The sequence below is a fragment of the Symphalangus syndactylus genome, chromosome 11, assembly GCF_028878055.3.
Source record: "Symphalangus syndactylus isolate Jambi chromosome 11, NHGRI_mSymSyn1-v2.1_pri, whole genome shotgun sequence".
NCBI lineage: Eukaryota > Metazoa > Chordata > Mammalia > Primates > Hylobatidae > Symphalangus > Symphalangus syndactylus.
Window position 1 is genome coordinate 23705818 of NC_072433.2, and position 23967 is coordinate 23729784.

The window sequence follows — 23967 nt, forward strand, 5'->3', positions numbered from 1 at the left end:
GAGCAGAGACGTGATCAATTCATGAATTCACTGTGCTATTTTGACAGAACCCCATGTTTTGAATTCAAATCATGTTTTTACACCAAAAGAACAAACGCAGCTAGTAGAGTAGTTAATTCTATGTTTTGGGCAAGAGAACTAAAGTTGGGAATAGAGTATCTTGTAAGCCAGTGGTCCCCAACGTTTTTGGCACCAGGGACCGGTTGGTTTCATGGAAGACAATTTTTCTGCAGACTGGGATGGGGTATGGTTTCAGGATGAAACTGTTCCACCTCAGATCATCAGGCATTACATTCTTATAAGGGGTGTGCAACCTAGATCCCACGCACGCGCAATTCACAATTAGGTCCATGCTCCCATATGAGAATCTAACAAGGCTGCTAATCTGACAGGAGGCGGAGCTCAGGTGGTAATGTGAGGAACGGGGAGCAGCTGTAAACACAGTTGGAGTTTTGCTCACTCAACTGCTGCTCACCTCCTGCTGTGCAGGCCAGTTCCTAACAGGCCACGGACCCACACTGGTCTGTGGCTCAGGGGTTGGGGACCCCTGTGGTAGACCATCAAATATACTGAGGAAGATAGCACCAGAGTCCAACTAAAGAGACCAAACTTAGAGCAAGCATCAAAAAGAAAACCATGATCGCAAAGGACTTGAATAGACAATTCTCCAAAGAAGATAAACATTTGACCAATGAGTACATGGAAAGATGCCCGTCGCTAGAGAAATGCAAGTCAAAACTATAATGAGATATCATCTCACACCCATTAGGAGAGCTCCTATTAAAAATAAAAACAAGAAGAGAACAAATGTTGGTGAGGATGTAGAGAAATTGAAATCCTTGTGCATTGTTGGTGAGAATATAAAATGGTACCGCTACTGTCGAAAACACTATGGAAGTTCCTCAAAAAATGACAAATAGAATGACGCTGGGTGTGATGGCTCACACCTGTAATCCCAACACTTTGAGAGGCTGAGGCAGGAGGATCGCTTGAAGCCAGGAGTTCGAGACCAGTCTAGGCAACATAGCAAGAACCCATCTCTACAAAAAATAGAAAGTCAGGCATGGTAGCATCACATCTGTAGTCCCAGCTACTCAGGAGGCTGAGGCAGGAGGATCACTTGAGCCCAGGAGTTCAAGGCTGCAGTGAGTTATGATCATGCCACTGCACTCCAGCCTGAGTGACAGCGTGAAACTCTGTTTCTAAAAAATAAACATAAAAAATAGAATTATCAGCCGGGCCTGGTGGCTCACGCCTGTAATCCCAGCACTTTGGGAGGCTGAGGTGGGTGGATCACAAGGTCAAGAGATCGAGACCGTCTGGGCCAACATGGTGAAACCCCATCTGTACTAAAAATACAAAAATTAGCTGGGTGTGGTGGTGTGCACCTATAGTCCTAGCTACTCGGGAGGCTGAGGCAGGAGAATTGCTTGAACCCAGGAGGCAGAGGTTGCAGTGAGCCAATATTGCGCCACTGCAGTCCAGCCTGGTGACAGTGAGACTCCATCTAAAAAAAAAAAAAAAATAGAATAACCATATGATCCAGAAATTTTTTTTTTTTTTTTGAGACAGAGTTTCACTCTTGTTGCTCAGGCTGGAGTGCATTGGCATGATCTTAGCTCCTCTGCCTTCCGGGTTCAAAGTGATTCTCCTGCCTCAGCCTCCTGAGTAGCTGGGATTACAAACATCTGCCATCACACCCGGCTAATTTTTGTATGTTTAGTAGAGATGGGGTTTCGCCATGTTGGCCAGGCTGGCCTCAGGTATCCTCCCGCCTCGGCCTCCTAAAGTGGTGGGATTAGAGGCGTGAACCAATGCACCCAGCCCAGAAATTTCACTTCTGATCATATCCCCAAAGAGCCAATGCACCCAGCCCAGAAATTTCACTTCTGAGCATATCCCCAAAAGAACTGAAAGCAAGGTCTCAGGGGTATTTGTCCATCTGTGTTCACAGCAGCACTATCCACAATGGCTCAAACATGGAAATAACACAAGTGTCCACCAAGGGATGAATGGAGAAGAAAAAAAAGATACAATGGAATATTTTTCAGCCTTAAAAAGGAAATTCTGACCCACGGATGAACCTTGAGGACATTATGTTTAGTGAAATAAGCCAGTCACGAAAAGACAAGTACTATATGATTCCACTCGTAAGGAGGTAGTTAAGAGGAGTCACAATCAAAGGGACAGAAAGGAGAATGGTGGTTGCCAGGGGCTGCAGGGAAGAGGAATGGGGGGGGGAAGAGGAATGGGGGGCCAGAGTTTCCATTTTGCAAGATGAAAAGAGTTCTGGAGATGGATGGTGGTGATGGATACACAACATTATGAATGTATTTAATGCTACTGAATTGTGCACTTAAAAATGATTAAGATAGTAATTTGTGTATTATGTGTATTTTACCACAATAAAAAACAAAACAAAAACAGCCAGGTGCGCGGTGGCTCATGCCTGTAATCCCAGCACTTTGGGAAGCCGAGGTGGGAGGATCACCTGAGGTCAGTAGTTTGAGACCAGCCTGGCCAACATGGCAAAACCCTATGTCTACTAAAAATCCCCAAAGTGCTGGGATTACAGATGTGAGCCACCACACCTGGCCCCGCTGGGATTTTTAAAGTATATCTGGAAAGATCCAAAAGAAGCCAGCAGCGATGGTTGCCTCCGGGAAGGCATCAGGGTGGCCGAGGGACGGAAGAGTAAGGGAGGCCCTAAAGCAGCTCCTTTGCATCTTTCAACTGAACCTTCACCAAATTTTTAAGTAAAAATAAAGGTGCATGATCAACAATCAACCTTCTAGGACCGTCCCCTAGCGGAAGAGCAGCAGCAGCAGCAGCAGCAGCAGCACAGACCTGCCCAAGGGCGTTTCCGGAAGCTCCGCAGCCACCAGCAAACTGTGGGACACAACTGCCACCCCCTTTAGGAAGGAGGTGAGCACATTACAGAACTGCAGTCATACAGAATGTCACACAGTGGCTAAAGAATTACGCAGTGTCTACTTCGACGAACATGGAAAGGGGTCCACAACATCTCGTTTAATGAAAAAAGCGAGTTGCGCAGTGTGTACAATATTCCATTTTTGGTATATTTAAAAATCGTTATGTGTAAACGATTTGCCCACCCACACAGAAGCGTCTGGAAATACCACCGCCAACTGTGAACAGTAGCTCCCTCTGGGGACAAGGGTTGGGGGAACGATTTCCACTGGGGCATGTCTTATTGAATTTATCATGAGACATCTGGACCTTTTCCAGTAATTTTGTCCAAGTACAGCCTTGGCCTGTTGCCTGAAAATAAGGTTTTGGAGCTGGAGGCAGTGAGTCCAGCTGACAAGCCCAGGAGGGAGCTCGCTCTGAACACCTCTGCCCCTCTGAGCATCGGAGAGACAGTCGGGGCCCTGCTTGGTCCATGACAAAGTCACTTCTTTGTCAAATGCATCAAGACCCCTCAGCATGGTGATCTGTCAAAAACAAAAAAAAGTGGGTGGCAAGCCCTTACGTGACCCTGAGGTCAAGATCACAGAGTTCCTCGACCATTGTGAAACCTGAGTATTTCCCAAATGAATGACTGCCTAGAACAATCTCCCTGCAAGCCAGTTTCAGAAGCCCACCCAACCTGTAGCTGTTATTGTTCTGCACCCCACAGCAACTGCTCGGAGACCGCCGGGTCCAGCAGGCGGAGGCAGAGGGTGCCGAAAGGGTACAGTGAGGCAGCCGACCAAGGGCTGATGCCAGTGATCCCTGGGCCAGGACTCAGCTGCCCAGCCCAGAAGTGGGGGGCTGCCTCGGTCCATGACACACATGCTTCTCAAAACCAGCGAGGTCAGGGAATTTCCACCCCTATCCAGGCCTGGAGTCCTCTTGACTGGAGGACTGTAGGTTTGTAAGCATCCACACCAACAGCACCCACAGCTGCTGACTGTTTATTGCACAAGAAACTGGCAATATCAAGGCAAGGGGCGGGCATTACAAAACAATCTGGTGAGCAGCCCGTGGCTAGCAAAGGGCATTCCGTACAGACACTTCAGTTATATACACGTACGCACACACACGCACGAACACACATGAACACCCGTGAGCCTGATGCTTCCAAACCTCACCAGCAGCTTGCACCCTGACCCACCCTGGAGCGGCTTCCGTGGTAACGTGCCGCAGGAAGTACAGCAAATGACTGAAAGGGATAGAAGAGGTTGCACTGTGGCAAGCTGAGCCACGCAAATCAGCACACACACACGACAGGGGCAGACGCAGGCTGCACCTCCCAGGCCGGGGGAAGGTCGAGAATCTGGGAGCGTGGAGACTGTGCTTGGAAGGCACCCGGGACCAGTCCAAGGGGCTGCCTGGGGTCCTAGAATCCTGGGTGCCCGGGCCGGGAGTCTGCCATGACTACTGCCCCAGCATCCCGGTGGGGCATGGTCACCTTGAAGATTTCAATATGACCCATGAAGATTCCAATTATGGCAGAGTCCCCGTGTTGGAGGCTGGTGGGGACTGCAGAAATCAGATCGGGCCATGCAGCAGCTCAGGGCCTTTCTGCTGGTTTTCATGTCCTGTGTGCAGATAAAGCCTCACGCCTACGCAGAATGAACACTTTCCGCTGGCTGGGCTGCACTCCATTCTGAACAGGGGACCAACAGGCCCGCCTGGAGCTCCAGGGGCTGGCAGGGGAGCTCCACAGCCGGACCCCTGTGTCCCACCACTGGGGACTGCCTGGGGGACCCTATCTAGCAAAGGGATTTCTTCTCTACTGAAGGCAGCAAGTCGCGACCTCAACCCCTCCCACTCTGCCGGGCTTGGGGACAAGGTCCCTGCCAGGCTGCGCCGCCAGGTCAGGCCCGCCTGAGCTCACAGAACTGCCAGGCGGGTTCCTGAGAGGCGTGGCTGTTTGGGAAACTCTTGGACCCAAAGGCCTGGGTCCCTCAAGGTCTCAGAACACCTGGGGTGCCGGCTCCTGGGCAGAAAGTGACAGCAGCGTAACAAAAAAAACTGCAACCCTACAACACAACCGCTTCAAGTTTATAAATGGACAAAGAAAGTCTGAGGGAGTTTGCTGTTTTTGTCCCATGGATACCCAGGCAGCTTAGACAAACCTTCGTTTGCTGAGAATGAATTAACTGGCCGGCATGTGTCCTGCGACTCAGCCTCCACTGCTGGCGCCTGCTAGGGAGGCAGGCAGAGATGGCCTCGCCCCAGGGCCCTCTCCCTCAGACCTTCACTTCATCTCGATCATCAGAGAGGCTCAATTACAGGCAGAACCTCCTTTGCTGGCAAAGACCCTTGGCTCTCTCAGTCCAGAACAGCCACCCCCAGTGGCCAGTCTCCTCACCGAACTAGTCCGGGAGGTCTCCGGCCTCTGCGGCAGCCCCTGGGGATGCAACACCTTCCCTTGCACACTCACACACACCCAGGGTGGGGTCTAGGGGACAGGGGAGAGTTTTGCAGAGAGGGTCAGCCCTCTGGAACTTTGCAAAGGTGGGGCCAAAGGCAACCAGGGGGCTTTATTCCAGACTGCCATCCGCGGGTGGGGGGAACTGCAGGGCCTGCTGGGATCAGGCTCTTCTGCCAGCAGCGAGATGACAGTGTGGTCCCACACAGGGCCACATCCACAAGGGCCTCCCAAGGGCTGCGGGGCCAGTGGCCTCTCAGGCAGGGAGGACTCAGGACTACGTGTGCACTGAGGGGTGTGGGAGGGGTGGCCTCGGTTACTCCTGTCCAAAGCCCTCGGTCTCCTCAATGGCATACAGCAGCTTCTCTCTCAGCTGTTCGTAGCTCTTGTAAGGTGGAAGATCCAGACGGTTGAAGCTATTGAGAGTGGGGAAGCATGACAGTCAGCCCCAGGAGGCCAGGGCTCTGATAGCCCCACCATGCCTGCCTGCAGCGGGGCCATAGGGCTTTCACCACACTGGCTAGGGCTCAGGGGCTGCCAGTCAGGCCTTCACATTGCAGGTGCCTGGACCATGGGGTGTTAAGGGAGGGGCCAGGACAGCTGGAAATTGGTTGGGGGGGACACTTAGGGCAATAGCTCTTGGACTACTGGAACAGAAGTGCTTCATATGTAAAACCCAATAAATCAGATGCCCATCACAGCCCCATCTCTCCAACCCAACACCCCAGGGCCAGGCAAAAGCTGCCAGACTCGAGGCTATGAAGCTGCTACACCCACTGGGCTGTCCCAGGAGCTCTTCGGGTCTGAGGCCCCCGACCTCTCATTAAAACCAGCAAGCTCACCAGGTGTGGCTTCTGGGCAGCCAGGTTTCCTTGCCAACTTTGTCAACGCAAAACTTCTGTGGTCCGTTGCTACCTGTGATCCAAGGTAAAACACACTGATGTCAACAGAGACGTCCCTTCCCAAAGCAGGACCCTCCGGCTCCACCCACAGATGGGCTCGGCCCCAGGACGCAGAGGCCACAGCTCTTCTCCATCCCACTGACGTGCTTCCACGAAGAGACTAGGTTTCCCCCTCCCTCTGAGCTGTCCTCACTGCCAGCCAGGACGCCAGAGGGCGAGAGAAAACGTACCGATGAGTTCGGCAAATCCCCCGACGGGCAGGCGGCAGGTACCAGTGACAAACTGCAGCAGCCGGATCCTCTTCTCATTGTCCATCTCCTTCACCACCTGGAAGTCCGCAAGTCAAGGCACAGTCAGGCAACCCACGGGGCCCAGTACTTTGCCCGAACGTGGAGCTCTCCAGCTCAGCGGGGCCCCTCTTTGGGGCTGAGAACACAAAGCCAGGTTGGCCAGGGGATGACAGCCTCCAACCTGAGAAACCCCGGAAGTGCTTTCGCTAAGAGGCTGTGTTTGTATAAGATTCCCACCAGTCCATGGGACATCTCTGGGTCTCAGGGACACCTCGGGCTGGGTATTCTCTTCCCATCCACGTTCTGCTTTTAGAGATGACTAAATACGGGAGTGACTGCTTAATGGGTATAAGGTTTTTGGGGAGATGAAACGTTCCACAATTAGATAGTGGTGCCAGGTGCACAACACTGTGAATGTACTGGAAGCCACTGCTCTGTCGCCCAGGCTGGAGTGCAGCGGCACGGTCTCGGCTCGCTGCAGTCTCCACCTCCCAGGTTCAAGTGATTCTCATGCATCAGCTTCCCGAGTACCTGGGATTACAGGTGTCCGCCACCACGCCTGGCTAATTTTTTATATTTTTAGTAGAAAGAGGGTTTCACTATGTTGGCCAGGCTGGTCTTGAACTCCCGACCTCAAGTGATCCACCCACCTCGGCCTGGGTAGGAAGCCAAGGAACCCAAAGTGGAAAGCCATTGAATTGTGTATCTTAAAAAACTTAAATGGGTTGGTCACAGTGGCTCATGCCTGTAATCCCAGCACTTTGGGAGGGTGAGATGGAAGGACTGCTTGAGCCCAGGAGTTCAAGACCAGGCTGGGCACCATAGCAAGACCCTGTTTCTATTGGAAAAAAAAAAAAGAACAAAAACATTTAATAGTTAATTGTATGTTATACAAATTTCACCTCCATAAAAAATTTGTATACATACATATGCACACAGATATGTACTAAGAATGTCTGTAATCGTTATTTTTTTTGGATGCTATACTTCATAACGACAACAACAAAACCCATACATATAAAAGAATCAACACATTAATTATACATAGGATGACAGCTCTTTCTGTTTTCTGGAGCTAAGCCCTTGCCTTCCTGTCCCATCTGGCTGGCAGGGGACCTCTCAACCAGTGGCAGCTGCTGTCTGCCTGCAGGTCTGTCCCTGCACACCAGCTGGCCCAAGGCTGACCACTGACGACCTCCTGTCACATCCACTGGCCACCACTCAGCTGGAACTGTCCCTGTTCATCCCAAGGCTGGTCTATCGTCTCCTTTTGCAAGTTGTGGGAGGCAAGGACAGGGTCAAAGCTGAAGGTCCTTGCATGTGAGGTCTCCTCAGGACCCCTTTCCCTTGGTTGATGCCAAGGCCTGGGCCCGGGACCCACCTGCCAGAACCACTGGATCTGCTTGCTGTTCTTGGTGTAGTGCCGGTAGATGGTGCTCTTCTGCCAGTCGCTCATGTCTATCTCCTGCATGCCGCACAGCATCAGCTGGGGAGAGGCAGCAGTCAGCATCCCCGGCAGGCCCCTCCCCGCGTATCGTCCACTCGCTAGCACTCGACATTGCCCCAAACATGTTCAACTAGCTATTTTTGGGGTCAGCGTTAGGAGTTGTATTGCTGAGTGTCTGTGGGTACACAGTGAGCATGTCACAGAGCGGGATCGCCCCAGAGGCAGGGGCTCAGGGTCCCAGCAACCTCAGACACTCACCTCCAGCTCTTTCTCGTCAAAGTAGCGCAGCCACTCCAGCGGAGCCACCTCGTTGAAGCCATCCAGGAAGGCTTTGGTCTGCTCTTCCACGCCTCGGGTGAAACGCCAGTCGGTCAGCAGCCTGAGACCAAAGACCAGCCATGGGTGGAGCCTGAGACCCACTGCTCAGGGGCGGCTCCCGGCCAGGCCGCGTGGACGTTACCACGCAGGACCACCAGATCAGCAGAGCCCACTTCGCACACCCAGACCCAGCCTGCTGGAGGACCTAGAGTGCGGCCCTGAAAACCTCACAGTGACCTGCAGACACCGGAGTCTTTGAAATCATCCTCACCACCATCTCCTCCTGCTCCTGCCCCCAGCGCTGACTGAACCTCAGAAGTATGGAAGCGTGGAGATAAAAACACTAAACCAAGAGGCCTGAGGAACAGGCACGGAGAACGGGCACACATGAGATGGTGGGTCTAGGCACACAGGCCACAGAGATCCTTTCGGCCCAGAGAAAGATGCAGATGTCTAAGCTTGATGCCACTTCAAAGAAATTCCACGCTGCAGGCTTGAAGTCTCCCACATGGCGAAAAAGTGCAGCTGGGAGTTGGTAACTAAGGACCTCGACTCTGGTTCCCCCAGCTCGCACCATCACATGACCGCCCACCAGCAGCCACCATCAAGGCAGATGCAAATGGCATCCACAGTGACCCATGGGCCACAGGTGGGGGCCCATCTTTCTCTGCAACCCACTAGATCTCCACGCCACCCCTGGAGCGGAGCCCCCGGCGCCTGAGACTCACATGATGTACTCTTCCTTGTTCTCCTCCGTGACCCGGATGCTCTCGCCGCCCTCCTTCAGCTCGTGGGTTGTCACCTTGCCCAGGATCTCCATGTCCTGGATGAAGTACAGCTCCAGGCCACATTCTTCCAGGTTGTTCTCTCTGGGGGCACAGGAGACCAAGTGGGGAGATGTCTACCGTGGCAGGGTCTTTCCTGGATCCTGCTCTGTTGCCCGTGGGACACTAAGGGCCCACAGGTAGCCTAGAATCCTGAACAGTGACAGGGGACAGCTCCTTGACTCAAGGAGAAGGTTCTAGAACTGTCCCCAGGGGACCCAGAGGACATTCCTCTCCACAAGCTCTTGTAGAGGCTGGACAAGAGCTCAGGGGCCACACTGGCAGACAAAATAAAGGCCATCAGTACCTGCTCCACGCCCAGAGACGTCCCTCCTATCAGCGCGGTGGGGCCAGGTGGGAGGGAACTCACTTGATCCAGACAATGGAGTTGTAGAACTCGGGGTCGATGGACTCCAGGTCTTTCAGGGTTGGTCTCTTGTTGAGCATCCGCTTGTAGAAAGGCAGGGTGAAGCCCGTGTCGATGAACTTTCCGTGGTACAGCGCCTGGGAAGGAAGAGGCACAGCACAGAGGTTTGGCCTTCCCTGGGCACTGCCAAGACCAGCTCTCAGATGCTCGGTATCAAACTCTGCTACCGCTACCCGCCTTCCTGCCCTGACAGAACTGCAGCAGCAGCTGCCTTGGACGCAGCGGGAGGGCCTCGGGAGTAAACAACGCCTTTGTCCTGACTTGTACCTACAGAGGGACTCCCACCCTGCCCTGCAGGCTGCAGGGACTGGGCAGAGCCAGCCAGTGCGGGAACCCACGTCTGGGCCCGCATCTGCCCCGCACACTGGCCGGCTGGCTCCTGGCCTAGCAAAGGTCTGCCCCGCGCTCACAGAAAAGGCTTGCTCAGAACAGCTCCAGGTGGCAGCCCTGACTCACTGGCGCTCAGGGTGGGTGGCAAAGGCAGCCAAAAATAATGCAGACACCGCTGACAGCGAGAGCTGGCGGCCAATGGTGAGTAATAGTCTAGGGTTTTACCGGTCTGTCCTGTTGGCTGCTGGGCCAGGCGGGTCTCTAGACCTGGGAAGAATGTGCCTATTTCCAGAGCCCAGCACCTTGGCCAAGAACTCCCCGACGACGGGAAGGGCCATATTTAGTCACAGGCTCCTGGGGCGCTTGGGTCCTCCTAAGAGGGGAGCTGGGTGGGACACTCAGGAAGGCAGGGGAAGAAGCGAAGGAAAGTGACGACTGAAACATCTCCAGCTATGAATGTGGCTCCTGCGCTGTGCCTCCCACAGGCTCCGCTTCTCAATCCGAGTTCTCCACGTTCCCAGGACCCTCAACAGGGTGGGAGGACCTCCCTTTCCATATTCACACTGTGTCCCTCTTTCCAGTTAAATACAGACGCTGGGACGCCCCTCCCCAGAACTGACTCAGTTTCTGACAGATGTCCCTACAACCTGCACCAGCCAGTCTACTGTTCACCAGGAGGCAGCGTGGCGTGAACAGCAGCCCCCGTGGACTGGCTCACCCTCTCTGGGCTCTACCCTTCGCCCCCACAAAGCTCGTAAGCTAAAAATGCAAAAAACTAGAGATAGTTCTGGAGAAACCAGAGCTTTCTCAGTGGCTGCCCTGTAGGTAATGAAGAGTTTCCATGTTGCTTTGTATAGGACTTGTCAAGACGGAGCCCAGGGTCTCTGGGCCACAGACTTTAGGGTTTTGTTCTAAGCTAGTGTTGATTCCAAATGCCCTTCCAGAAGGCTTAGTGTCTCAGTGGGACATTCCCAAATGCTATGACAGTGTCACCTCCCAGAGACAGGCAGCAGGTGGGCAGCTATGGTTTCACCTGGCCCTGTCATCCCAAGGCCCTCAACAGAGCACATATTTAATGTTCAGTAAAGTCTGTGGCCCAGAGACCCTGGGCTCCCTCTTGACAAGTCCTATACAAAGCAACGTGGAAACTCTCCACTACCTACAGGGCAGCCACTGAGAAAGCTCTGGTTTCTCCAGAACTCTCTCTAGCTTTATGCATTTTTAGGTTACGAGCTCTATGGGGGCGAAGGGTGCAGCCCCGAGAGGGCGAGCCAGTCCACGGGGGCTGCTGTTCACGCCACGCTGCCTCCTGGTGAACAGGCCCAGGGCCTCCTCCAATGCTGCCCCTTCCCGGAGGTCTCAGAGAAAGAGCAGATTCCCCTGGTGCCCCTGGCACACTTCACCAAGAGAGGGAAGAGGAGGGAGAGGAGGAGGAAACTAGGCAGACCCCTGGGGCCCCCTTACCATGGCGATGAATCTGCCTATAAAGCGAAAGTAGGTGAGGTGGTCCGGGTTGATGGAGGAGGCGGGGTTGATCTGCAGGCAGTAATTGTTCTTTCCAGCATATTCAAATAAACAATACATAGGGTTGAGCACCTCGTGAGACAGGAGGAAAAACCACTCTCTGTGAGGGAAGAGAAAGAAAAGACAATAACGGGTCCCTTCGTGCACATCTGCACAGGAGCTGTCACTCTTCACCACTGTGTCTCAGGTTAGTATGGGGACACGTGTCCCAGGGAGTCGAGCCCCATGGCAAGCACCCGGGCTAACCTATATGAACAGCTGGTCAGTGAACAGGGCAGGCTCAGACCTACAGTGAACCAGGGTGGCAAGTGCACTTGAGGATGATATTTGGGAAAACGTGTGATTGTCAGCTCCCAGGTGATGCGTTCCAAGACTTTACATCACAATATCCAGAGCTTCTAATGGTAAAGGGGGTCCTTGTACCCTGGGTCACCATGCTCAGTTGCATAGGCTGTGTACTGCGCAAGGGCACGATGCATGTTTATTACAATAATTCTTCTGCAAAGGTTCTGTTTGAATAGCAACTACCCTGTTTCCACTCTACCTGGGTGGGCAACATAACGTAAATACACAGCAACACATTGCCAACCCCGATCCATGAAAATGTAATCCACGCTGCCTTCAGATTAGAAACCTCACGCCCACCAGCTATGCCACACTCTTGCACTTTGCCCTCCCTTCACCCCCAGACCCCAACACCATCCCCATTCCCACACTTCCACGCATTCATCTGAACCAACACCCGGGCCCTGGGTGTGAGCCTCAGGCATGAATTCAGAGTCCTTTTGGGCTTGAGCTAAACCAGCAACGGGACGTCCCAAGGGGGCCAGTCCCCAGCTGCTGGGCTGTTTGTGGCTGGGCAGACGAGGAGTCCTTCGACGCAGAGGGTGCCCCGGTATCCTGTCCGTGGTTCTACCCTGTGGTAGAACAGCATGACGTAACCTACCATAGGGTAAAACCACTGGCAGGACACAGAGAGAGACACACACAGGGCGCGGCCACACCAGAAGCCCACCAAGCAGAGCCTGGAGAGGAGGTCACCACGGAAAAAAGGAACATCCATCCACGGGGCCAGCGCAGAAGGCAACGCCACCACCGAACAGAGGACCAGAAGCAAGTTAACCCAACACCAAGCGGGAAGACATGCCCACACCGGGAGAGGTCTCGAGCGGAGAGGTCGCTGCGGGCCACGGCGCTCCCTGTCTCTGCCGGGGCCCTTCTGCCCTGCTGTCCAAGGCAGCATTTCCCAGAGGGCCTGTTAACTTTTATGGGTGGACCAGGGTGAAGGCAAGACAATGCTTTGGACTCTTTTTAGGGTGACATAAGCCATTACAGTTTTACTGACCCCAGGCACGTGACATGCAGCTGAGCCCTGCTCAAGGCCCTGTGGATCGTGACACAGTTTATCCACACGGGGACACCTGACTTCACCTGCCCTGGCTGCCTTAAGAGGAGGGGACCCCAGGGTCGATTCTAATGGATGACCACATGGCTCCTATATTCAACTGCCCAGATGCTGCTGGCCTGGTTGTTAAAGTGCAGAAACATGACACATTGGTAGATAACAGAGCCATTGTACTGAGCTCTCACCCCTCCCAGGAGTCCTCTGTCGCCTCATGACCCAGTAACTAAAGGCTTAACGCCCAGCCCAGCGGGGCACCCAAGGCCCCTGTTCCAGGCCCAATGGACTGGCCACATGGGTTCACGTATTTTGGTTTTTTTGTTTGTTTTGTTTTTGAGACGGAGTTTCGCTCTTGTTGCCCAGGATGGAGCGCAATGGCACGATCTCGGCTCACTGCAACCTCGTGCCTCCCAGATTCAAGTGATTCTCCCGCCTCAGCCTCCCCTGGGAGCTGGGATTACAGGCATGCACCACCATGCCCAGCTAATTGTGTATTTTTTAGTAGAGACGGGGTTTCTCCATGTTGGTCAGGCTGGTCTCGAACTCCCAACCTCAGGTGATCCGCCTGCCTTGGCCTCCCAGAGTGCTGGGATTACAGGCATGAGCCACCGCGCCTGGCAGATTCATGTATTTTGAATGCCACACTGTGCCCACTCCTGAAGATGCATGAGAGCTTTGGGAAGGAATGTGAGCAGGGGGCAGGCAGCTTTCTGGCCATGGATGCTATAGCCTGGGGAAGCGGGGTACAGGGCAGCCTTCTGGGGCACTCAAGCTCACCTGGCAATGCCCCCATAGTCCAGGCCCTCCTCGCCACGCATGATGATGTAGAGCCGGCGGCGCAGGTCATAGGGTTTCATGTTCATGATCTGGGAAGACAGAGCATCGGGCCGGCCTGCCACTCTCCCTTCCATAGCAGGCAGGGGCGGGAGGGACAGGGGACTCTAAGGCCTACTATCCAGCAGACACAGTCACCAAGACCCATGCCCTGGAAAGTCTGCAGTGTGGGTTTGACAGGCCACGCGATAGGAGATGGGGTGCTGGGAGGAGGGCGTCGGCCTGCCACTGGTTTCGGGCACCATGATCTAACCTGTTGGAAGGAATCTTCGAAAAGCGTCTGCCTGGAAACACTGATCTTCACGTGGCTCGGTAGGGCATTTGACTGAAAAAAAAAAAAGAAAATAACTTTAAATTGAGCCTCAAGTGGTCATCTGTTCTCCTGTCTGTATGAACAGGTATTCCCCGGCCTGCTGGGCCAGAAGGCAACAGCATGTCCCCTAGGAATGAAAACTCGCTTCCTAGAGACAGCCAGCTCCGGGTTAGACAAGTGTCTGGCCCCCACCTAAGACACAAACATCCCGATACCTGCTGCTGTGCCGGGAACTCACACTGAAATAATTCAATAACCCCAACTGCCACGGGAGCCCCAGTAGCAGAACTCACATGGCAGAGGAAACGGAACTGGTGATACTTCCACCGAAAACTGCGGTCATAAGCACCAGGGGAACCGTGCTTCGTCCTGGGAAGAGCAAAGATGTTCAGGGGTTCATTTGATTTCTCGGAAAATGAACAACTTGTCTTTGTCAGCCCTAAGAAAAGCTGGTGCTATGTTAATTTAAAGATGAGTAATGTAAGGTGGGGAAGTGACTGTCATTAAGATCCTTGAAGAATAAAAAGGAAAATCTAGAAATAAAGCCAGACCTCTTGCTTTTAGAGAAATAACTCTAGTGCCACTCAGAATAAACAGGATAGTCCCTTCCTCCCCATCCTATCTTATTTATTTGTTTGTTCATTTTCTAGAGACAGGGTCTTGCTCTGTCACCCAGGCTGCAGTGCAGTGGTGTGATCATGGCTCACTGCAGCCTCGAATTCCTGATCTTAAGCGATCCTCCCGCCTCAGCCTTCCAAGTAGCTAGGACTACAGAAGTGTGCTACCACACCGAGCTAATTTTAAATGTATTATTATTTTTTAGAAACAGGGTCTGACTCTGCCACCTGAGCTGGAGTGCAGTGGTGCCATCATAGCTCACTGCAAGCCTCAAACTCCTGAGCTCAAAGGATCCTCCCACCTTAGCCTCCCACGTAGCTGGGACTGCAGGCATGCACCACCACATCCAGCTAATTTTAAAATTTTTTTTGTAGAGATGGGGTCTTGCCATCTTTCTCAGCCTGGTTAATCTTTTTTATTCTTGTGGAGACAGGGTCTTGCTATGTTGTCCAGGCTGGTCTCAAACTCCTGGGCTCAAGCTATCCTCCCACCCCCTTTAATATGACATCAACATATTAAACTGCCACTAGAGGGCAGTAAGGGCAGTAGAACGCACCCACAGGGGCCACAGAAAGTGGGCCTCCCAGAGCCAGAACAAGGACAGCCTGGGCCTCGGCTCCTGATGCTGCTGCTACCTGCACAAAGTCCTTACCCCGACTCAAACCCCGGGCGAGGATCCTTAAAGGTGGTGGTGCGGGTATTGTGGTCCACAAAGTATCGCACCCCCTCGCTGGTGTATTTCATCTCCCATCCTGGGGGCAGAGCTGGTTCCTGGATCATCCTGGAAACACGAGAAGAAAAGGGTGAAGGGCTGGCCCCACCTTCTGGACCTTGGTGGTTGGAGGCTGGGTCCTCAAAGTGTGGCTTTGTCTCTGCAGAGCCCATGAGGGACCTTGAGGACATGCACCCAAGAAGCATGACCCAAGTCGTGAGGACAGTTCTGCAGCACAGAGAGGTCATTTATTATCTCATGGCCAAAAACCCAGCCCTGCATGGATGGCATTGGACTGAGCGGCCACCAGCAATCCTGAGGCACCCCACGCCCCAGCACAGCTTCACTTGGGGGTGTTGGGAGACCAGGATGCCCTCAACCTTTTTGCAATCCAATTATCAGCAGCCTGCACAATCAGTATGGAGACCAGCAACACCTGCCAGCCGGGCCACCCTCCATCCACCAGGAAGGTCTACTTAAGAAAGCCCTTTTAAACTCTCATCAGGCCAACATTGTATCTGTACCGTGAGAGTCTCAAGACACTTGTGTGTGGCTAAAGGTCCCTGACATCAGCCCTCTGGGACGATGCAGTCCAAAGCCACCTGCCCAATGCTGGAGCTGCACAGAGACCCAGCCCAGCCCGGCCCCCCTCTCAGCCCAAGTCCTTACCCCTGGGTCCGGGGATCCTCCCACTGGGTCGTGCGAGTGTTATGGTTCACGTAATACACCCGTCCATTGTCCTGTCTCTTCTCTGCCACATGAGAAGAAAGAAAGAACCATCAGATTCAAACACGGAGAGCCGGTGTCCTTTCCCTGAGGTTCCCACCTCCTGGGTGCTGGGTCTGAGTTTATTTCCCTGTTGTCAGCCTGTTAGAGAAGAACCAGCCAAAGCCAAGCTCACTCACACTTGTCACTGGGAAAGGGACAAAGAGGGTCCTTCCTTGTTGGTGGTGGTGGGGGGTGACACACTTCCAACTCGAGATGAAGCACTTCTTTGGTTGGTTGGTCGGAGGGAGGGGGTGGTGTGGCCTCCCGGAGGGAGCAGCACAGCTCAAACCAGAGGCATAATTGCTCCCAGCTGTGTGCAGCACGGAAGCCAGGCAGTCCCCAACCCGCCAGGCCCCCCACCCAAGTCCCTCACAGCTGATCCCTCGTCCTGGGACCCTCTGCACTGCATGCAGCTGACCTGGGCGCCTCTGTCCCACAGGGCACGGTCCTTATGGGGTGGCTGCATTGCCCTCGCACCTCTCTGATCAGTGCTCTGCACCCTGCGGCCCTGTACCCTCCAAGTTCTCCCTCTTCTCCCACTTACAGGCTAAGTCTTGTTCTAAAACTCTCATACCCTGGCACACCTCTTTCTTGCTTATGAGCAAATAAATGATATTTGGGCTGAGAACACTTACACTGCCCAGCCTCTTCTTAGACATGTATCTTTATTTTTATATATAAAGACAGGGTCTCACTATGTTGTCCTGGCTGGTCTCGAACTCCTGGCCTCAAGTGATCCTCCTGCCTCAGCCTCCCAAAGTACTGGGATTACAGGCAATAAGCCACCATGCCTGGCCTGCCTAAGTATGTGCTTTGAGACAGGGGAATGTTCATGGAGTGGGGCTGGGGAACAAATATACTTTTCCTCTGCTCTGAACAATCTCTGTTCTCTTGCCCTTTACTGATATACTGATAAGGGCTCTGGGGTCCCCAAGGGAGGACTCTGGGCTCCCGGGGCAGACCCAACCCTAGCTGGTGATTCTGGACCTTGAGAGGGATTGGAAGGGGTAACCTCTCAGCTCCAGGTAGACAGGAGAAAAAAAAAAAAACAACTAGGGGGTAAAGCTCTTGGCTCAAAAGAGGTCACCTTTCCCAGGAGGTTCCTGAGCCTTCAAATCTCCTGAAAACAAATGATGCTAATGGCTCTCCTTTTACAAGACAGGGCAACATTAAAGAAACAAAAATAATCAGTTCCAGAAGCTACAGGGAACCAGAAAGCTGAAAAAGGAGCAGAACAGGGAAGTGCAACAACCCCCTCCTGACTCCCTACCAAGACTCAAGCTGCAATGCTCCCAACACCAGCCCAAGGCCTCAGTCTCCCTCCCACTCTCCGCCTTACCTGGTATCTATGACTCGACTGAAATTTTACAGACAGACATTATTTGTCAATCATACCTCAATAAAGCTGGAAAAACAAATAAACTAAAATAAAAATAAAGACAGGCTGGGCACAGTGGATAACACCTGGAATCCCAGGCTGAGGCAGGAGGATCGCTTGAGCCCAGGAGTTCGAGACCAGCCTGGGCAACATGGCGAGACTTCATCTCTATTTTATAAATAAAAAATAAATAAAAGAAAGCCAAAGGAAAGAAAGAACAGGAGGTGCCCAGAGCTGTTACAGAGCTACCACCACCTCAGAACACACAGAAGGAAGGCTTCCCAAGAGGTTTCCAGGGGAAGGGGCTGCTCCCAGCCCCGAAGCTACTGCTTTGAACTAGATCCTCCACGTCTGCCCTGTTAAGGGCCAAAGCCAAGGCTAACCACAGGGCCAGGGGGATCTGTCCAGCGGGCCTGAGGCCTGTGTCGTCATTTCTGGCACTGCTGCTGTGTGGAGGCCTCCCAAGGCCGGCTGGCTGCCTTGCGGCATTCAGTTTCAGTTGGGGGCTGGGAAAGACCCCAGGAACACCTGGCTCGACCTCATTTTAGGAGCAAATGGACTCAGACGTATTCAGCCATAGGCCCAGGGTCAGGGCTGCCGAGGGCAGATGTGGATCTGAACCTGAGGTGTCCTGAGTCCCATAGCAGTGTGTGGGGAAGATGCGGGGTCTCTCCTGGGGCAGCAGAGAGGGACACCAGCAGGCTTGGTTAGCAAGCTGCCGATCAGTCTCACTTGGTCTGGCTGTTCTTTCTGTTCATTCTCGGTGAGCCCTAGGGAGACGGCCCCAGCCACAGCCCTGGGGCAGCCAACACAGATCCCCAAGGATCTGAGATTCAGAAGGAGCCCTGGCCTTTAGCCTGAATGTTCTTCCTCTTAATTCTGGACTATGACAGTTTTGTGGGTTTTTTTCTGATCGTTCATTAACAGCATCGACTCTGACCACGGCTCCTCCATTTCTATCTCAAATATTTCCACACTTAGCATTCGAGAGCTGTTTTCAAGTCTCCATCAGCTGTGCTTACCTGGTGACCATCACTCAGCAGAACTGGCATGAAAACCCACTTGACTGGGCTACACCACCTGCCTCTACAGAGCCTGAAACACACTAGAAGTCCCCGGCTTCTATGCCACTGGCTACTAAACAGCAGTATGGATTCTTGTTTAATCTGACGCATTTTCCCCTGCCTACTGACGACGCAGGGTCTTCAGAGTTTTACTCTCTCACATTGGAGTTGCTGCCAATCTCTGAGATACTAATGACCTTTCTTTGGTCCAGGGAGCCATGTGGGGCAGCTATCTGCGTAAGGGATCCCCGAGCTGAAAGTCAACAAATGTGTGGAAGCTTCACTAAATGATCTCTCCAATCAGAAGGACCAGAAGGCCCTTCTGGCACACTGGACTGCAGTGCTCACTGACTAAGTGGTACCCTGCAGGTATAACGGGGTTGACACAACCTCTTAAATGACTACCCGAGAGCAGAAGTGTCTGCACCGAGAAGATCCAGCTCCAAAGCTGCACGTTTCCAGGCATCAGATGCCCATCCTATCATTGCCAACTTCCCAGGATGCACCTCTCTATCTTTGTTGTCGAGCACACCACCTCCCAGTTTCACACCATCTGTCAACACCACCAAACCAACGTTTACCGTCTTCTGCTGGCCTAACCAATAAATGAAACCCAACACATGCTGCTTCCCGCAAAAACTGCCTTCTTCTGCTCCCAGTGACTCTCACAAGATTAAATAAAACTCTGCCCCAGCTCTATCAAATGCGCTAAGTCTCATCATCTCTAATGATCCTTTTTGCATGGCTACTCCTTCCTAGAATAGCCATGAAGCCTATAATCATTCCTAAGTCATGGATGTCCATCCCTTAACTCACTGTTAGCAAATCACATCAAGGACTTGGGATAGGTAAGAGGCGGCTACCAAGGGCGAGGAGAAATCTACACGGCGATAATAACTAGCAGCGATGCATTTCCAGAGTCACCACCTGGCATTCAACTCTCGTATCTGCTTCCCTCTGGTCTCTTTCACAGCTATGTCAGAAATAAAAAGGTGGCTTCTATTAGTCAAAATTAGACCAAAGTCCTCCAACATCTCAGCTGCAAAGAAAGATTTGTTAAGGTGGATCATTCCAAACATATGGTCGCAGATCTGAAACAAATCCATTTGGGAGTTAGGCAGTATCAAAATATCTTAGTGGTAGCATGGACTCTTGAGTAGACACCTTGAAACTCAAGGCCAAAACCCAGTAACCCCCCAGCTGCTCAGGGACATCTTTCTTAGGGTCACACTCCTTTAGCAATGGTGGGTGGATGCTACAGTGGTTCGGTGGAGCTTGGTTACTTTCCCAGCCGCCCAGCTCCATCACCTGTAATTCCTCTGGTAGGGCACGCCTAGGGAGTGTGCTGGAGAGGGGAGAGATGGAAAACAGGGGGACAGGAACAGGGAAGGAAGACACGCGGGAGGAGAGGACAGAGCACCGTGGCTGACGGAAGGCCGAGGGCCGGGAAGAGAACTCAGTACTTACCCCAGCCAGGAGGGAGGGGGCCCAGGGGATCGTGGTCAGTCGAAGCACTCGAAGACTAAACACAAGAAACACAGCAGAACACAGAGGTTACAAAAAGCCACTGGTGAAAAAATAAATCAATCGATAAAAAATAAAAATGCCAATGACTCGCTTCCACATTTGAGCGCTTTGCAGGGAATGCAGTAGGACTTTGGGTGGCATCTGCTCCTCTCAAAAGTCTCTGTTTTTTGTTTTGATTTTTACAGAAAAACCAAAAAAGAACCCTGCGCATGGAGGGCCCAAGTGAGTTTTGGAAAAGGTAGAGTGACGGGGAGGAGGAGGTACGCGGGTGAAGGTGTGCCAGGGTGGCGGAGGCAGGGAGCAGCCCTGGTGGGGTAGGAAGGCCCGGGAAGCAGGCTCGGCCCAGTGCCTCCGCTCGGCTCTGGCTCGAGGCGGCCAAGGCAACTGAAATCACCACCACCTCCAACTTTCTCCAAGAACCACACGCAGGAGGGGAAAAAATATCGCAGGCCTTTCCAATGAAATCATTCCCACAAGCCCTGCCCACGCCCAGAGCTTCCTGGCTGGGGCCCGGCCCTCCTCCCTCCACCTCGGCATCCCCCCCAACCTCCCATCTGGGTGTGCAGCGTCCACCCAGACTGAGGGCACATTCATGCCCCAAGCCCTCACCTCCCCCAGGAATGTTTTCCTTCCCCTTCACAAAGCACCTTTATTCCTCCCCTGCCTGAACCTGAAGTTGCTCAGTGTTCTGTTTGTCGGGGGGGGGCGGGTTGGGGCTGGGGGCGGGGCAGCAAGACAGAAGGGGAGACAGGGGAAAGAAGGGGGAACCAGCTCCAGGACTTCAGGGTCACTGTTTACATTAGAATCCCCCCCACACCCCCTCCAGCCAAATTCTGCTTCGAGGTCCCTGGGGATGGACTGCAGTGGACCAGGCATTCTCATATCCTGCGGGGAAGGGGGGTGCTGTCAAAAAGTTCTGGTCGTTAAATAAAACAAGTATTGTTCCACTCTTTCTTCCTTTCTTTTTTTTCTTTCTGAAGCATTTTTATTTTACTTACTAAAATTTAATCGTTGTAAGAGGAGATCAAGTTCTAAATGTGGACTTCAGGCTGCTGGGCTGGCCCCGTCTGGGGGTGCCAGAGCCACACACGGGCAGGAGGATGAATGGGGCTCAGTCTCAGCTTGAGAAAACATTGGTGGAACTCAACTGCCAGCAAGCCCCCTTCCACAGCCCTCCCTCCACCCCCAGCTGAAAGGACAGAGAAACTTTCTTTCCAAGGTGGCAACACAGGCCCCTCTTCCAAGCAAGTTCCAACAAAGACGTTTAAGTCTTGAAACCATAGGCTCCTTGATAGGACGGAGCCCCCTTTCAGGGCAGGGCCTCCTGCCCACACAGAATGCAAGTGCACGGAGGTGGGGGAAGCTCACCTTGATTTAGGGCCCCTTATCATTGATCTCGAGCTGTGCCTAAAATTCTCCATCGCAAATCACGTTGAATCACTACTGAAAAAAATCTCCCTAATTCCAAGTCATGTGGGCATGTGTCTGTGTGTTGGGGGGTTAGGGGAGATAGGGTACAGCATCTCATAAAATCCAAGTTCCTCCAACTCTGTTTTGTAGTTAACACATTAAAAACATTCGGCAACAGAGGCAAAGGAACAGATGCGAAAACACGTATTCTACATCATGGAGCCAGAGGTACTTGGTAAGTGCTGAGCTACAGCAATGACCTTGCAAAAGGGAAGGACTATAGAAAAGGTTATTTTAAGATATTAAAAGAAGACGCATTTGGTGTAAAAGTGTTTGCTGCTTCAGGTCTTGTTTTGGAGTCAGTAGATCATCTGTAAAGGGCTCTCATGGGAAATCGGCTACCAGCTGGTACCAACCCAGCTTCCACGGGGGCATGGTCATCTTTTGCTTAATTCTACAAATCAACAGACCAAAAAGGTCTTTACTGACAGTCTCCCTGACTAGTACTGAACTAGGATCAGAAAATACTGATCAGCCCCTTTCTGAATCCTTGCCTTTTAAAAAAAATCTCAGCCCTCGTGCAATGTTGGCTCTCTTTCGTTAAGGTGTTTTTTAAAAAATTTCCTTGGTATCCTCTGATTGTTATTCTATCAGAATGCCCCTGCCCCCCCAACCCCCCCAACACACACACCTATAAGAAGCGAGGAGAAAAGGAGGCAGATAGGAAAGGGAGAGACACCAGAGACTGATAAACACAAACAACGTGTATTAGGTTGGTGAAAAAGTAATTGTGGAGTCATGGCGGCCGAGTGCCGTGGCTCAGGCCGGTGATCCCAGCACTTTGGGAGTCTGAGTCGGATGGATCACTTGAGGTCAGGAGTTCGAGACCAGCCTGGCCAACATGGGGAAACCCTGTCTCTACTGAAAATACAAAAATTAGCCAGGTGTAATGGCGGGCACCTATAAGCCCAGCTACTCAGGAGGCTGAGGCAGGATAATCGCTTGAACCCAGGAGGCAGAGACTGCAGTGAGCTGAGATTGTGCCACTGCACTCTAACCTGGGCGACAGAGTGAGACTCCGTCTCAAAAAAAAAGAGTCGTGGCAAAAACCACAATTACTTTTGCACCAACCTAATAAAATCAGAATCAATGGGAGCTGATCCTCACAACAATTTTACTTTTTATTGTTAAATAGAAGCACTTGACGATTTTGGATACTTCTTCCCTAAGGTACACAGTACAACTTGAAAAATAAAGAAAGCCAGAAGGAAGGAACAGGAAGAAATGAAAAATAAAAACTATGCATCATGGCCAGAAAACCAAAAGCCAAAAACCCCACACCTCCAATGAGCTAACCGGCTGCCCCTCCTCTTCTACCACATTCCCCTAAAATGAGAGATGTCAAGGTGTTACGTGGAGCAGAAAAGGATGTAGATGGGGGAAAGCAGGACTCTGCAGCCAGAAGGGAGATCCTGGATGTTCTCTATCACTAGGAACAGAAAAGAACACTGTGGAATCCTCCTCCCGGGTAATGGTCCTTGGGTTGGGAGATCTGGGGTGCAGGCCATGAGCCAGAGAGCTCATGAGAGTTCAAGTCCCTTGGGAACTAAGCGCAAAGTTCCAGTAATATTTTAAGATACAAACTCAGAAATAAAGAATGTCTAGCAAATACAGCTGAGGGTAAGAAAGGTCTGGGAAGGGCATAAAGGTTGCAGCGTGGAAGGCAGGCATTTTTTTTTTTTTTTAAGGATGCACCAGACGGATGCAGAACAAAATCCAGGTGCTTGAGAATTCAATGCAAGGGGCTCACTGCAGAGTAAGAAACAAGTTGTCTGTTTCTCGATAATGCAATTTGGAGTCCACACCCTAAGAGCCACAAAATAATCTGTTTCTTTTACCTTTTTTTTTTTGAGATGGAGTCTCACTCTGTCGCTCTGGCTGGAGTGCAGTGGCATGATCTCAGCTCACCACAACCAACCTCTGCCTCCCGGGTTCAAGCAATTCTCCTGCCTCAGCCTCCCAAGTAGCTGGGACTACAGGTGCGCACCACCACGCCCAGCTAATTTTAGTTAGTAGAGACGGGGTTTCACCATGTTGGCCAGGATGGTCTCGAACTCCAGACCTCAAGTGATCCACCTGCCTCAGCCTCCAAAGTGCTGGGATTACAGGCGTGAGCCACCGCGCCCAGTCAAAATAATCTGTTTCAATACTGCAGACAGAGATGCCCAGGAAATTACCGGCAGTATGATAGTCCCATCACAACAGCACAATGTGCAAGGTTGTGCCGGGCATCTTCAGTGGGTCCCAGCAGGAACACGACACAAGAGGGCAAAAAGAAACTGCAAGGGTGAAACAAGCAAACGAAAAGATACACGATGATCATAGGCAACATTAGCACATTGGGGAGTTGGGAAAGGGAAACATGGCAGAAAAACTAAGAACCAGAATTTAGAGGAACTGGAAAAGGTGTGTGTTGAGGCAGACAGAGGAAAGAATTAC

At 52.3% G+C, this 23967-nt stretch overlaps 1 protein-coding gene across 4 annotated transcripts in view; it reads right to left on the reverse strand.

Annotated features, from left to right (window-relative positions):
- Positions 1-3903: 3903 nt before the first annotated feature.
- The window catches only part of WWP2 (WW domain containing E3 ubiquitin protein ligase 2), a 181378-nt gene continuing 161314 nt past the window's right edge, over positions 3904-23967 (reverse strand). For all 4 annotated transcript variants that reach the window (XM_055297777.2, XM_055297778.2, XM_063611584.1 and 1 more), the window contains 14 exons: positions 19999-20053; positions 15991-16072; positions 15262-15390; positions 14285-14360; positions 13932-14003; positions 13622-13710; positions 11383-11542; positions 9532-9665; positions 9066-9206; positions 8278-8398; positions 7954-8058; positions 6513-6609; positions 6223-6295; positions 3904-5796 (listed from right to left, as the gene is read on the reverse strand). In XM_055297777.2, coding sequence (XP_055153752.1) covers positions 5697-5796; positions 6223-6295; positions 6513-6609; positions 7954-8058; positions 8278-8398; positions 9066-9206; positions 9532-9665; positions 11383-11542; positions 13622-13710; positions 13932-14003; positions 14285-14360; positions 15262-15390; positions 15991-16072; positions 19999-20053 — 1434 coding nt within the window. In that variant the 3' untranslated portion in view covers positions 3904-5696. The remainder of the gene's footprint in view (positions 5797-6222; positions 6296-6512; positions 6610-7953; positions 8059-8277; positions 8399-9065; positions 9207-9531; positions 9666-11382; positions 11543-13621; positions 13711-13931; positions 14004-14284; positions 14361-15261; positions 15391-15990; positions 16073-19998; positions 20054-23967) is intronic.